At 36.7% G+C, this 14,375-nt stretch overlaps 1 protein-coding gene across 1 annotated transcript in view; it reads right to left on the minus strand.

Annotated features, from left to right (window-relative positions):
* The window catches only part of LOC134754914 (aquaporin AQPcic), a 55,132-nt gene that overhangs the window by 21,417 nt on the left and 19,340 nt on the right, over nt 1-14,375 (minus strand). The window contains exons 2-3 of the mRNA XM_063691388.1: nt 9,047-9,145; nt 3,491-3,612 (exon numbers count right to left, since the gene is read on the minus strand). Coding sequence (XP_063547458.1) covers nt 3,491-3,612; nt 9,047-9,134 — 210 coding nt within the window. The 5' untranslated portion in view covers nt 9,135-9,145. The remainder of the gene's footprint in view (nt 1-3,490; nt 3,613-9,046; nt 9,146-14,375) is intronic.

Genomic DNA, 14,375 nt, shown 5'->3' on the forward strand with positions numbered 1-14,375 from the left:
GCCAGTCAACCTGCTAACAGAGGCTTAAAACTACTGTACACACTAAGTCAACACAATTATCGCCTTAGCTTAGCTCTCGGTGCATAGATATACGACTAAAGCAAGCAGAGTTAAATCAGATGCTTTAGAGAGAGTAAACGTTATCTTATACATCTGTTTGCGATTACTGTTAAACATTAGCAAATGTCGCTGGCGCGTGGCTTCGTTCAGTAAATTATTACAACATGATTTATCTTATCTATGATGCTGTTGATATTTTTTGATCGATATTGTTTTAAGGAGAAGTTTTTTGGACGGATTTATATCGAGATATGAGCCAAATATTATGTAGTTGGTTAGTCAAATTCAACGGAATAGTACATACTTTCCCTTTTTTATAGTCACACGTTGGAACTCGTATTTCAAAAAGTGAAATACCACTAAGCGCCACTTGCACTATCCCACTAACTCGGGGTTAAGCGGTTAAACCGTTAACCCAGTGTCAAATTGTACTGGTAACCATGGTAACTCCAGGTTTAACCGGTCAACCCCGGGTTAGTGGGATGGTGCAAGTGGCGCTAAGACGAAACATTCTGATTAATACCGGGTATTCAGAAAGACTCACCGGAACATACCACCACCGAACACTACATTTACATTTTTATAGCTTTCCGGTATTTGAGAGAGCAAATTTCAATAGAATCGAAGAGGAGTGAAGTACCTAACCTAATACATTGGGCTTTTCTGTACCCTACAATTTTAATATTTCCGATAACTACGTCGAAACCGGAATGTACTCGTACATCACAATCAGAAATTAGGCTCCAGTGTCTTTCGGGCTTAAAACTAATAAGTGTTCCGTCTGTCAAAACAAAGTTTTGGACGGCACTAAAAAAAAAAAACATGTATATATATAGACAGTGTGGAAAGAATTAATCCAGGGCCCATGGGCCCTGGAGGGAAGTGCTTTAAAACCTTAAGTTAGCTTATTTTGCTCAAAAGAAACAATATTTTATTTTTTTAAAGAAACAAAACTGCATTCAAAAATTTTTTAGAAATTCGCTTGTTTCACCCGGGAATCGAACAGACTATAAATTAAAAAAAAAATAAACACGCTATTTTATTCTACTATTCGATATATCCAAGAAACATTAGGCCTTACACTCGTCTGTCGTATAAAATATCCATAAAATCGAATATTTAGTATTCAAAAATGTTGAGACAAGCAAAATTAAAAAAAGAAATGAAAAATCTTTGAATGCAATTTTGTTAATTTTCAAAGATAAAAGTATGTTTCCTTTAAGCAAAATGAGCTAACTTAAGGTTTTGAGGTACTTTCCCTCCAGGGCCCATTTATTCTTTCCACACTGTATATCTATATACCTATATGTACCTATGGATAAATGTTTTTTTTAGAACGCCATGTTTTGACTTTTGACCCATGTTCTTTCACTGATATGTGTTAATATTGTAAAATATCAAACGGCGTCGCCATCTACACGAGTATAGGCCAAAGGTAAGGTTCGTTTCGAGCATAATTTTTTCTTGATTCTCGATACTTACACACTATAACTTTTCCAACACACTTGCTCAAAACGACGTTTTTATTCCACCTATTTTTGGCTCATAATCCTAAATATTAAACACGCGTGCTTTTTAGTATATTATAACACTCGTGCTTTTTCATTATATTATCCGACTGGGTTAAGAAGGTAACTGATTGCTAATAATATGCATGGAAACGGAGCCTTCTTAATCTGGTCGAGTGATACATTTTTTTTAACCAACTATTAGGTTTCAAATGTTAGTTTAAAGAGGTTTTATCTCACCAAACATAATTTATAGATTAAATTATCTCATAAATTACATTAATGAATAAACTTAACATTTTATCGATTTGATCTCCATCCGTCGGTTAGAAATACGAAAATATTAGCGTTTTTACATTTTTTTAATTGGCTGTTTGTCGATTTCAGTCGATTTCGTTCGCGCCTTTGCCTTGCGCGCGCAATGGAGTCGTGCGTAAAAAAATAATAACGCGCCAGCCATTTTCCGTATTTGTCATAAAATTGGAATACTTTTGCATGTTTTTAGTTTATATATTGTCGAAAATGTCATTTTCAAGCATTGAAAATATTTTGAAAATGAAGAACACATAAAATTGACGCTGCCAGTAATACTAATAGAGGCAAGAGCCGAGCCTTTTACCATCAAAATCGGGTGAAAAATAATTGGCGGCATATGAAACTTTTATACAATGGAAAATCAGCAAAACAGCCCAGTCTTTCTTGGAAAACGTGTTGGTAGCTTACTATAATGAACTGGCGAATAAGTGCCTACAAGCCCAGCACGCTTTGGTGCAATTATTCGATGTTAAAACTGTAAGCCACCATTTTGAAAATTGTACTTTTACTGTTTTGACAAAATAAATCTAATTTATAAGTTTCGTTTTTTCCTTGCAAGTGTGTCGAAAAACGTCGTATGATACGCGTGTGCATTGGTCATTACACACATCGGCTTTCTTATTGCACAATATCGCCTAGGTGTGTAATGACCAACTTAGCACACTTGTATCATAATGTACTATTAACCGTCGGCGTCTAGTCAGCGCTATGAAATGTGGTCCTAACTGTTCATTGATGATATGCACAATGCGTTGAAAAGTCCAATGTACCTATATTAAAGTAGACATAACACATGTTATGTTATCATGACCATTTTAAAATATTTCCGATATCACAGGATATCAGAAGCAAAAGTCGAATATGGCTCCAGGTTTCAAAGGTGTGATATTTCTCGTGCATTGCGTTGACAAAACGACTTGATTATTAGAAAGAACAATAGTAGTGGGTGTAAAACCGGTAGTTTCAAGTGGGCTAAATAACGGTTATATTATACAAGGTGTTTTAGAAACCCAATATATACCTACGTTTGAGGGCATAAGCGGTAGGTAGGTAGTACGGAATATTGACTTAGAAGTGCCTGGCGGGCGATTTTTGAATTTCGATCGCTCGATTTCGTCACTGGAAAATTGGAGGAAAACGGCGAAATGCTGATTTCCAATCTAGTGGTATTGACACTATTGACCACTCGTTTAGTAGAATTTAAATACCTAGTAGTGGAGATATTATTGAACGAAATACACGAAATCTAGCGGTCGAAATTCAAAGATCGGCCCCTTGATTCTATTTTAAGACAAAGATTTCTTTAAGACTGAAAGGTTATTTTGACTTCACCAGATTGGCAAGGCTTTCTTTATGCTCTGAGAAAAAGTTCATTTTATTCTGTTATGAGATCTGAACTAGGTACTGTTAGAGCATTTGCATCTTGTCCGGTCCGATATCGGGTCAAACGTTGTGAGAAGACTTAAACTTTGTAGGCAGTCACGGACTTTAATTGGTGAGCCATTTAGGTTTCCATCTAATTTGGTTGTCATTACTAACGGTATGAAATGTCCAATGTAAAGTAATCCCTAAAGGGCTCAACAATTAAAGTCAGTGAGTGTACTCACTGAGACGATGGCGAAGACCGCGAGACCGAAGGCGAGCGCGATGAGCACGATGTCTGTCGCAGTGTTCGACTGCGCGATGTTCACGCAGGCGCCGCAGCCGAACAGGTTGAGGATCAGGTTTCCTGTACAATATAACTTTATAGAGTTACACCAGACTGTGCAAGTGTTATTTATACGTCATTATTTCATACAAGTTTGACGTTTAAAATATACCACTTGCAGTGCAGTGTCTGGGCTATCTAAATCACTGCCAACTTAGCTCGATCTAACTCTATCATATAAACAAATCTTAATTTCATGAAACACATGTAAGAATACCTCATGATTTCTATGTATAATAAATTAATAATGATAACCATGAGAGAACATATTATACATATTATGGTCGTAATAGATATAAGTATCTGAGCACTTTGAAAATGAGCGAAAATTTCATCATTAGACCCTTCATCTTTATCGATTGAGTTACGTTTGATCATATGATACGAGTAAGAATCTAGACAGATGAGATGAATTTATTTCTCTTCTATGTTTTTAAAACATAGGAATGTCGCTTCTATGAAACTACCTGTCGATTTTGTACGGTCAGCCCCCAAAGCACTGCCCACCGACCATTTTTTTTTGTTAGGAGGGAAAAATGCATTACGCATACCACCCGGGTGCGGGGGGTGACCCGAGTGGTTATGTGGGACTCCCGTCTAGGCTAATGAGGCCCACGGTGCACGGTGTACCCACTAAAAAAAACCCCATATGCCGCCTCGCCGCCCTATTGGTGGGGTTACAGGAACGCTTGCGCTTGTCATCCGCGACCCCACCGGCGGTACCCGCCCACGAGCGCGGCTCCTTCGCGAATGCCCGAAGGCCCTTCACGCTAGGCGCGCCAGATAACTTAGACGCGCCTTCCTCCTCGGCGTCCATTCTGTATTGTAGCGGACCCCCCCCGAGCCCGCCACAAGGAAGCCACAGCGACAGATCAGGTCTTTGGTTCTGCCGCAAAACCACAACTCGGCTGTAGAGGACAGGGAGAACGGCACATCGTAACACCGACACTCCTCTTCCTCTGCAGCCCCACCAACGCCGCTACAGCGGAACGGCCCCGCCAAGTTCGCAGGGGATAGGGAGAGTGGCGCATCGAAATACCATCACTCCTCTTCCCCTGCGATCCCACCTCGGCCGCCGAGGATAGGGAGAACGGCTTACCACAATACCGACACTCCTCTTCCTCGACGGTCCACCTTCGGCGCATCACAAGCGGGCTTAACCAGCCCACTTGGAGCGTCCTCCTCGGGCCAGCCCGCGCCTCAAACAGGCCGGCCCTGGTTGCCTCTTCGCTTCACCGTGGGTGACCAAGCCACAAAAGGAGATATACATATAATCTCCATATATAGAACAAGTATTGTTCTATATTCATTATACATAAATTTTAAACTGTTGCAGATATTTTTGAACGCGAACTGTCCAGATATACTTATCTCTAATCTGTTTGGAAAAGTAACCGAGGGTGGCAGATACTTTTGGCGCGTTGTTTTACATATATGCTACTGTAATGGATGCTGACTGTACCTACAAACAATTGATACAATATTATAAACTGCAATAGATATCATACACTATAAAGAAAAAGTAACCAAGTCCACATGTCGAAATAAACCATCCATAACCAAATATTTCATAAAATAGTTTGATTTGTTTCCTATTTGAATTGATACAATATTATTATCAATTAGACTTCTATAAACAAAGAAAATTGCGATACAATTTGTATTTTCTTAACAATTATAAGGCGCTTCACCACACGCAACAGCGATACCTAAGTATTATTAATACTTCTATTATTTAGTGAATATCACCAGAAATATATGTACCTATAAGGTAAACGCAGCTATCAACGACCCATCGAAAATCTGCAGGTATTACCGATCTATTTAAGTAATTAGATATGTTTTCGTTGCCAGAACCATTTCAGCGGTAGGTAGGTAAACTTCCACAAGCGTTTGTTCCTTGGGTACCAGATAGTTTAACGTTATTTTTAAGTAGTAGTTCGAAAAAAAGATAAAATATGCAAATCACGACGCGGGTGGCGTGGACGCAGGTTATGTCATACTGGCGCTTATACTTTCAAGTAAGTACATGACTTTTCTGTTTTAAGACATTTATTTAAATAATTGACTACTGTACTTTACTTTTTATTACTAAATGTATTCATTCAATTGTAAATTCTTGTTTTTACATCACAATTTGTCTAAAAAAAGACTTAAAACCATAAAACTTTAAATTAAACTAGGACGGTGATAGCTTCACAACTTTTAGTTGTAGCAGCTATCAACGATCCGTAAGTCGGTAACAGCCACAACGTTATATTTAATTTTTCATTCTTTTATATTATTATAACATACCAACACAAGTATTTTTTATGAACCCGTTTAAACTCAAACAATTAGTCTTTTTAAAAATCTATTACCGACTTACAAGTTGTTATCTAGTTTTCTTATTTCAGCGTTGTAAAATTACCCACAGCTATGATATTATTGAAGGACCGATGTTGTGTAGTAACAACATTCATGTGAAACTTTTTATTACTTGAAACTGCGTATATGTGCTTATATTTTTTTATGTTACATAATTACAAACTGGTTTGTAGTCACAAGGTCAATTAAATAAAAATAATATTTTTTTATGAGTCGGTAATGCATTTTATGTTCCACATATTTTATCACCGACTCATAGGAATCGGTAATAGCAACCATAAGCAACTATTACCGACCGACCCGACCGTAGATATATACGAGTAATTTCATATCATACTTACTTTTGTGACATGATAGGTACCTATTATTATAAATACACACACTCAAACTGACCCAGATCTATCTCCCCAAAGCGTGGAAGTTCCTAGAAAATTCTGGATTTTTTTTGTTCATATTGAAAATAGGAATTTTTTATGTTCCTATAAAAATATTAAAAATACTTAGAAACTTTTAAAATAATACAATATGGAAACTATGTCACCACACCAGCCTAGATATATACGTCTCACTGCTGGGCACATACCTTCTCTTATAACGATCGGTAATAGCTGCTTAAAAATCGTTAATAGCTTCACAGCCATTATTATGGGTCGGTAATAGCAACAATCGAATCTTTAAAAAAATATTTTTTACATCATAATCCTTTATTTAGTTTAGGTACAGGTAGGTTAGTAATTATCTTTCCACCTCAACAGCTCGAACATGCCTACTTTCGTCACTCCCTGGAGTGACGAAAGTGCGACTTTCCTCACTCCAGGGAGTGAAACAAAGTAGCTTTTTAATTTAGTGTAGGCCATGAACTGCCACTTCATACTTCTATTACAATTTTTATTTTATTATTTGTTTCTCTGTATTATGTGGAATATTCTGTGTAATTCGAAATACATTTTAACCTTTAATATGTTCTCACTACCTAGGTGAAAAATTATGTGTGCAACACGAGAGCAAAGTTATTTTACATCTCGTGTTTTCGAGTCCCTCGCTACGCTCAAGATTCTAACTTAGAATCACTCGCTTCGCCCGTGATTCAATTATAGAATCTTTCGCTTTCTCGGGACTCAAAATAAACACTCGCAAGAAAAACCAGCTTTCCTCTCTTGTTGCACAAATAACTATTTTCTACTCGTCGAGTATAACCTGTGTATTACAACTTCATATGCAACACTACAACCTTACTCTTTTCAACGTTGGATAGTCTATGGCACTTCCGACTTAAGCGTAAGAATTTTATCAATACGGTTTAGTCAATTATAAAAATTTTGAAAATAGAACTTCATACATTTCGATAAAATATTTCTTGTTTAAGGAGACTCGATTCAATGCAAATTAGCTTAGCATACACGCTGCTGCGTCGCATCTGCTTTGTGATTGGTTGGCCAACAGAAACATTTTATTATATGTTGTAGTAGAAACAATTGCTTCATAAGTCAGAAACGCGCATGTGACACCCTTCATATAGCAACATCCATACCCTACGAAAACCGCTTAGCGTTGCTTGTTAGTCTGCATAGGCTACGGTGACCAAATCGAGAAAAAAACTGTCTTAAAATTAAATTTAGCTTGAGCAGGTACCAGGGCCTCATGAGTTACGAGGAGGTGTCGTTGACCAACCCGCCGGGGGCTGGTATCGTATGAAGGTATCGCGGGCTGCGGCAGCTCGCGTATCTTAGCTGTATACTTTTGGTTTGTTTACCTATATGATTCTACCAGTTAAAAGTATTATTTTTTTGTCTCGTAGAAAAAGTATTGTATACAATAGTGATATAATCAAGCTATCTATTATATCACGATTGTATAAAATACTATTTATAAATATAATATTAGCATATAAAAATGGAAAAGTATACAGGTTTATACTTAAAAACTATGGTCGATTCTAAAATTGCCTTAAGGGGGGCGTTAATAGCTGCATTTACCTTAAATTCTCAAAAACTACTCAAGCAAAGTCGATTAGGGAGGTACTTAATAGTAGTCAAACTTCAAAGGCAAGGTAGCTTTTTATAGATTGTCCATTATCATCGCAATTGACAAGTTATTTGTTCTACAAGGGGCCAAAGTTGTTGTTTAACCCCTCGTGCTAATATTGATACCCGAGCAAGTGAAAGATTCTAAAATTGAACCACGAGCGTAGCGAGTGGTTCGAATAATTAAATCTTGAGCGTTGCGGGGGTTTCAAGGCACGAGGGTGAAACAAATTTTGCCACCGAGTGAAACACAACATTTTTCACCACACCCACACAAGAAAAAGACTAATTGTAAAATATCAAACAAAATCAAAGCAAATCGATTTAAAATGAATGTTATTAAATATTTTGACAGCAAACATAAGAAAACAACTCAAAATTTTCATTTGATTACTTTGCCTCACATGTGAATAAAATGCAACTTTCTTATCAGTTTTTGAATAATCGAGAGAGCCTTACCAGCTGGCGTGGTGAAAATAACTATTTCATCACACTTGCTCGAAAAGATTTTATTTCATGCAGGTGAAATAAAGGACAAAGGCCTAAGACATTGCTCCCTTGGGAATTATGGATTGTGGAAAAAATGCTAAACTCCCTAGGAAGTTTAATAGGCCGTATTACCCACCAATATTTCATTAGGTAAATTAATATTTTTCTTTATGTTTAAAAATAGGTATTTAATTTGATTAATTTAATAGCCGTTTTTAAATATTTTTACACAATTTTCAGTCGTAGCTGAATACCGGATGGATCTGTGCCTTCGAAGCTTAACCTGTCAAAAAATGGGAATATGGCGGACGAATTTTTGAAATGTCACCGTATTTAAGAATGATTTCGCTAATATTTAGTTTTTTCTCCGCAAGTGTCATTAAAAACATTGTGTGTAATTCCGGGGTTAAGAATATTGCAAACTCGGGCCTTTAATTCACTCCTGCCTGCGGCTGTCGTGAATTAATCCCCTCGTTTCCAATATTGCACTTACCCCTCAGTGCACAATGTATTAATATTTTAAGTATGCGGCATTAATATCTAGGAATGTATTTGTATCTCTATGTTTTGTTTACCTATGAACTCGGCCAATAGCGCCCTGCTGATGCCCGCTGCTCCTCCCGCCAACTCGTCAAAGCCGAGCTTCGTGCCCAACTCACCCATGACTGTTTACGCTGTAAAAATTAAAAATATTACTATCTTTTTTGTTAAATGGTCTATAAACCCATCCCGTGGATCGAGCGGAGCTTTCAACAAAATGTAGACGCTGTTAATGATATGCTCTGTTTATGCAGGAAACGCGTAAATTAGTTTGTGATTAAATACGCTGATAAGTAGGTATGATTCTCGACGCCCCTTCATTACTCGAAAGGTTTACGACATAGTCCGCTAGTTTAGTAAATCAGTTAACATTCGTTTGTTACGACGATTAACATTATTCAGTGAATTCGTCCGCGAGTTCGTTGTGTGGACAACAAAGAGCGTCGGTGATTCGGCGATAATTCACCCGTCTAGTGTAATGAGTGGCTAATGGCCGAATAGGTACGAGTAGTTTTGTGGTGGGACGCGAATTATTCTAATTAGTACAGGGTTCACGCTCCGAATGCGCCCCATCATCCCGCCGAGCGCCATAATGATTCACGCGACATTGCTCGCGTGACAGTTTAGGAAATGGGAAATCTAATTTCCGCATTGGTAATTTTGACGTTTATACATTTTTGATATGGGACCTAAATTTAATTGGTGGTGGCCATTTCATGTTCCTGTGTAAGCATAATTATAGAGCGCTGTGTAGGTAGGTATAATGATAGATATTCATATTCTACAATACTTAACTAATTAACTAATTTCTGTTTGGCCCAGTGGTTGACTGGTAGAGAATGCCTCAACACATTAAGTCCGCCTTTTGTACTTGTTCTTGTGCATTAAAGTTTAAAATAAATAAATAATAAATAATACTAATTGTACCTATGAATAAAACAAATTACGATGTACAGTCAACCATCGGAAACTTGGCCACTGTAGAATCATTTATAATTGATAGATACTTTTTAAACTATTATGTTTAAGGTACCTGAGGGTAATAATAAGGCCTGGCGGGTTATAAGGCCTTGCCACTTGCCAAAATCATGTTTAAAATGTGCGGACCCGACCATGGCCTTGTCAGGTGACACTTAGTTGACGATCAGAAGCAAAAAATTCATACTTTCTGGCTAGTTAAGTAGTCACCCGGCCGCCAGTGTTGCGTAATTGTGGCACTATTCACATATATGGTCCCGAAAAAAATGTATGTAGTTTCTGTACTAATACTACGCTTATCAATGGCAATTTACAATCATTTACTTTCTTATTTTTTTTTTATATTGTGCTAAACGTGTGAATAACATGTGACAATCCCATTATTTTTTATCCTTGTTTGTTTAAGAAACGATATTGGCATGAACGTCGAATAATCCACATACATTATTGGTGGGTAATACGGCCTACAATAATTACCTTTTCCCCTCACTAGCTCGGAAAGCCGTCTTTTATCCTTTAAAACAAGCGGGGAAAAACGCATTTTATCCACTAGTGGGGAAAGTAATTTGACCTTGGATGGAGCGTGTTTAAGTAGCTTGACAGATAACAAAACGTAAAACTCTCATAATAATGGTTCGTTCGATATTAATTATCATTAAATAAATGGTTTGAGAATCTAATAAAAACTACCAGATTTAGCCTTATTTAATGATTTTAAGTCATAAACCTTAAAATTCCATAATAAAGGTTTGTTTTTTAATAATTATGTTGAATATAATTCTGAACGCACAAGTTAAGTCGATGCAATTTCAAAACGCATCATTGACATTTCATACGTCAGAAATGTCAACATTGTCAACGAAAATTTTACTTAATAACTTCTCACGTAAAAGTACAGAATTTCCAGAGTTTTTTGTTATAATATCGTAAAAAAATGAGTGATTCCAGTTGATGAAGATGATCTAACGCCTGTGGATGTTCCACTTTCCTCGCTATAGTGAGGGGAAAAGTTTTGTGTTACACACGGGTGCAAATGTATTTTACTTCTCGTGTGTTAAAACACTCGCTACGCTCAGGATTCTATTTTAGAACCACTCGCTTCGCTCGTGGTTCAACTATAGAATCCTTTCCCTTGCTCGTGTTTCAATTCCACACTCGCGGGTAAAATACAACTTTGCACCCTTGTATAACAAATAACTATTAAGCCTTATTATCCTATATGGGGAATGACAGGCTAACATGAGCCATGGAAAAAATAAATATTATTGTTTTTTATTTACCAATTTGCTATATTTTATTATAATTTTCGTTTATATGGATCGATTATAAAGTATATCTCTAAGACTGATTATTATTATAAAGTTTACTTACGAAATTGTACTTATAAATTTGGGTGTTAATTCAGGATTATTTCACCCAATTTCCACATAAACTGTTATTTAAGCCTAATTAAATCTCATGTGCTAAATACATGACGGCTATTATAATTATTTCAGTTGTTAACCTTAAGCCGTGTGTGCGTCCCCTATTAACAGTAGGTACCCACTGCGCGTACGGCTGCACATAAATAGGAACTCGCCGATACTCCGCGCTTTGGCCCTACTGAATACGCTCCTGGCATCAGCACCAGTGTGACCTGCTGGCGTGGCGATGGGCGGATGTGTGTCATGAGTGCTGAGATTTTGCGAGTTGATGGATAATAGGCAGTCAAGTGTTAATAAATGTTAGTTTTAAATTATAGTATGTACCTATTATGTAGTTTCACAGCGTATAACTTACACAAGTTTATCGGGCCTTCCTCAGAATTAATTTAAATACTTAATCTACCTATAGTTATACCATTGGGCCTGCTGTCTAGGCGGTTAGCCCTGGCCGCGACCCTACGTCTTACCATAAGGGGAAAAGTTTTGTGTTACACACGGGTGCAAATGTATTTTACTTCTCGTGTGTTAAAACACTCGCTACGCTCAGGATTCTATTTTAGAACCACTCGCTTCGCTCGTGGTTCAACTATAGAATCCTTTCCCTTGCTCGTGTTTCAATTCCACACTCGCGGGTAAAATACAACTTTGCACCCTTGTATAACAAATAACTATTAAGCCTTATTATCCTATATGGGGAATGACAGGCTAACATGAGCCATGGAAAAAATAAATATTATTGTTTTTTATTTACCAATTTGCTATATTTTATTATAATTTTCGTTTATATGGATCGATTATAAAGTATATCTCTAAGACTGATTATTGTTACGAAAAGTTACTTTACTTACGAAATTGTACTTATAAATTTGGGTGTTAATTCAGGATTATTTCACCCAATTTCCACATAAACTGTTATTTAAGCCTAATTAAATCTCATGTGCTAAATACATGACGGCTATTATAATTATTTCAGTTGTTAACCTTAAGCCGTGTGTGCGTCCCCTATTAACAGTAGGTACCCACTGCGCGTACGGCTGCACATAAATAGGAACTCGCCGATACTCCGCGCTTTGGCCCTACTGAATACGCTCCTGGCATCAGCACCAGTGTGACCTGCTGGCGTGGCGATGGGCGGATGTGTGTCATGAGTGCTGAGATTTTGCGAGTTGATGGATAATAGGCAGTCAAGTGTTAATAAATGTTAGTTTTAAATTATAGTATGTACCTATTATGTAGTTTCACAGCGTATAACTTACACAAGTTTATCGGGCCTTCCTCAGAATTAATTTAAATACTTAATCTACCTATAGTTATACCATTGGGCCTGCTGTCTAGGCGGTTAGCCCTGGCCGCGACCCTACGTCTTACCATAAAAGCAAACTACACATTGTTGGTAGGAGCACATTACGACAAGCATTAGTAACCAATATCCATATACGAAACTAATATGAATAGTATTTTTTGCCATTGGCCGGGACCTGGACGACCAGTCGTCGCCTTCGATACTTATTGAGCAGTACGACACGAGTCACTTCATTTACGTTACCTTGTTTGCTCATGGCTCAAATATACGTAGTTGTCGCTAATATTTTATGAAAACATTGGTAATAAGAACATAGCGCCTTTTTCGTTTTCTAGTCTTCTATACATTTGAAGAAATTCCATGCCTGTATTTGTGTTAATTATTTAAATTGTTAAATTCACCGAACAACTGAAGTTTGAGTCTAAAAATGGTAGTTATGGTCGTATGCATTGTTATAATGGAACTGTATTTTATATGATAAGCCAATCAATTCTCCAACAAGTAATATGCTTGAAATTATGTAAATCTTGGTTATATATTATATAATCCGTAGCGACATTTTACACTCAATAACATTTAAATGTTAAACTAAATAGGTAAGAAAGGGTGTAATGGAGCTATCTACTACTTTTTAAAGTTGTTAACTATCCTCGAAGCGAATGCCCATGAGACATAACTATTACTTGTATTATCACTTCAATCACCTGCTTTTATACCTGTCTACCCCTTAATTCATATTTACGGAGGTGACAAGCTGGGTGACAATGAAAGTTAATGTAGAAACATTCCAGACACAATAATTGTTCCAATACCTCCATGTTTTTTGACCTAAATATATCGTTGTGGCTCAAATATTATGATTAGATATGTAGTTACAGATAAAATAAAGTTAACGATGTCGATATCGACATGTGGGAACATTAGCTGTAGGAGGTTCAAGGACTATTCATGAACAAATATTTGAGTGAAATGGAAAGTAGGTACCTAACTCGCTTCAGAGCAACTTTTTTTATCTAGGTATTTTAAATCAGTAAAGCGACTTATCTATTTACTCTTATATCTATTGAAAAACATATCATTTAGATTTAGATTTAGATTTAGATTTATTTATTTCATAATATTAAATTACATTATAAATTATTTTAACTTAATCTATACGAATAAAAAAACAAAACAAAACATAAAAATATAAACATTATAATGTATGTAAAGTAATGCAGTATGTTAGGTAAGTATATGGTTAATTTCCTGAGGGCTAGGGACTAATTTAATATGTCGGCCCTTACACGTCACGTTTGGAACCGTAGGTACTTAGTTGTTTGTTTAGAATTTCATTTTAACTTCCTTGATTTCATAATTAAACGCGAGCGTGTGTTTATAATACATTTGCGTATCGCGTACGCGTATGTGCTGAATTTAATTTGCCCGTGAACATCAAAATGACACACACGTTACGGGGTTTGTAATATGTGCGTTTTAATGTTTATCTCTGAGGAATTCGTACATATACCTACTGTACATGTACATACAGTGGAACCTTGATAGCACAAATTGCAAGGGAACTGCGAATACTGAGAGAGGTTTTGTAAGTTCTGATTCGAATTAAAGTTGTTCTGCGGAGTCTGTGGTGAATGAAAACAGAGGAAACCGGACTAACCG

This window comes from Cydia strobilella, chromosome Z (assembly GCF_947568885.1).
Source record: "Cydia strobilella chromosome Z, ilCydStro3.1, whole genome shotgun sequence".
NCBI classification, from domain to species: domain Eukaryota; kingdom Metazoa; phylum Arthropoda; class Insecta; order Lepidoptera; family Tortricidae; genus Cydia; species Cydia strobilella.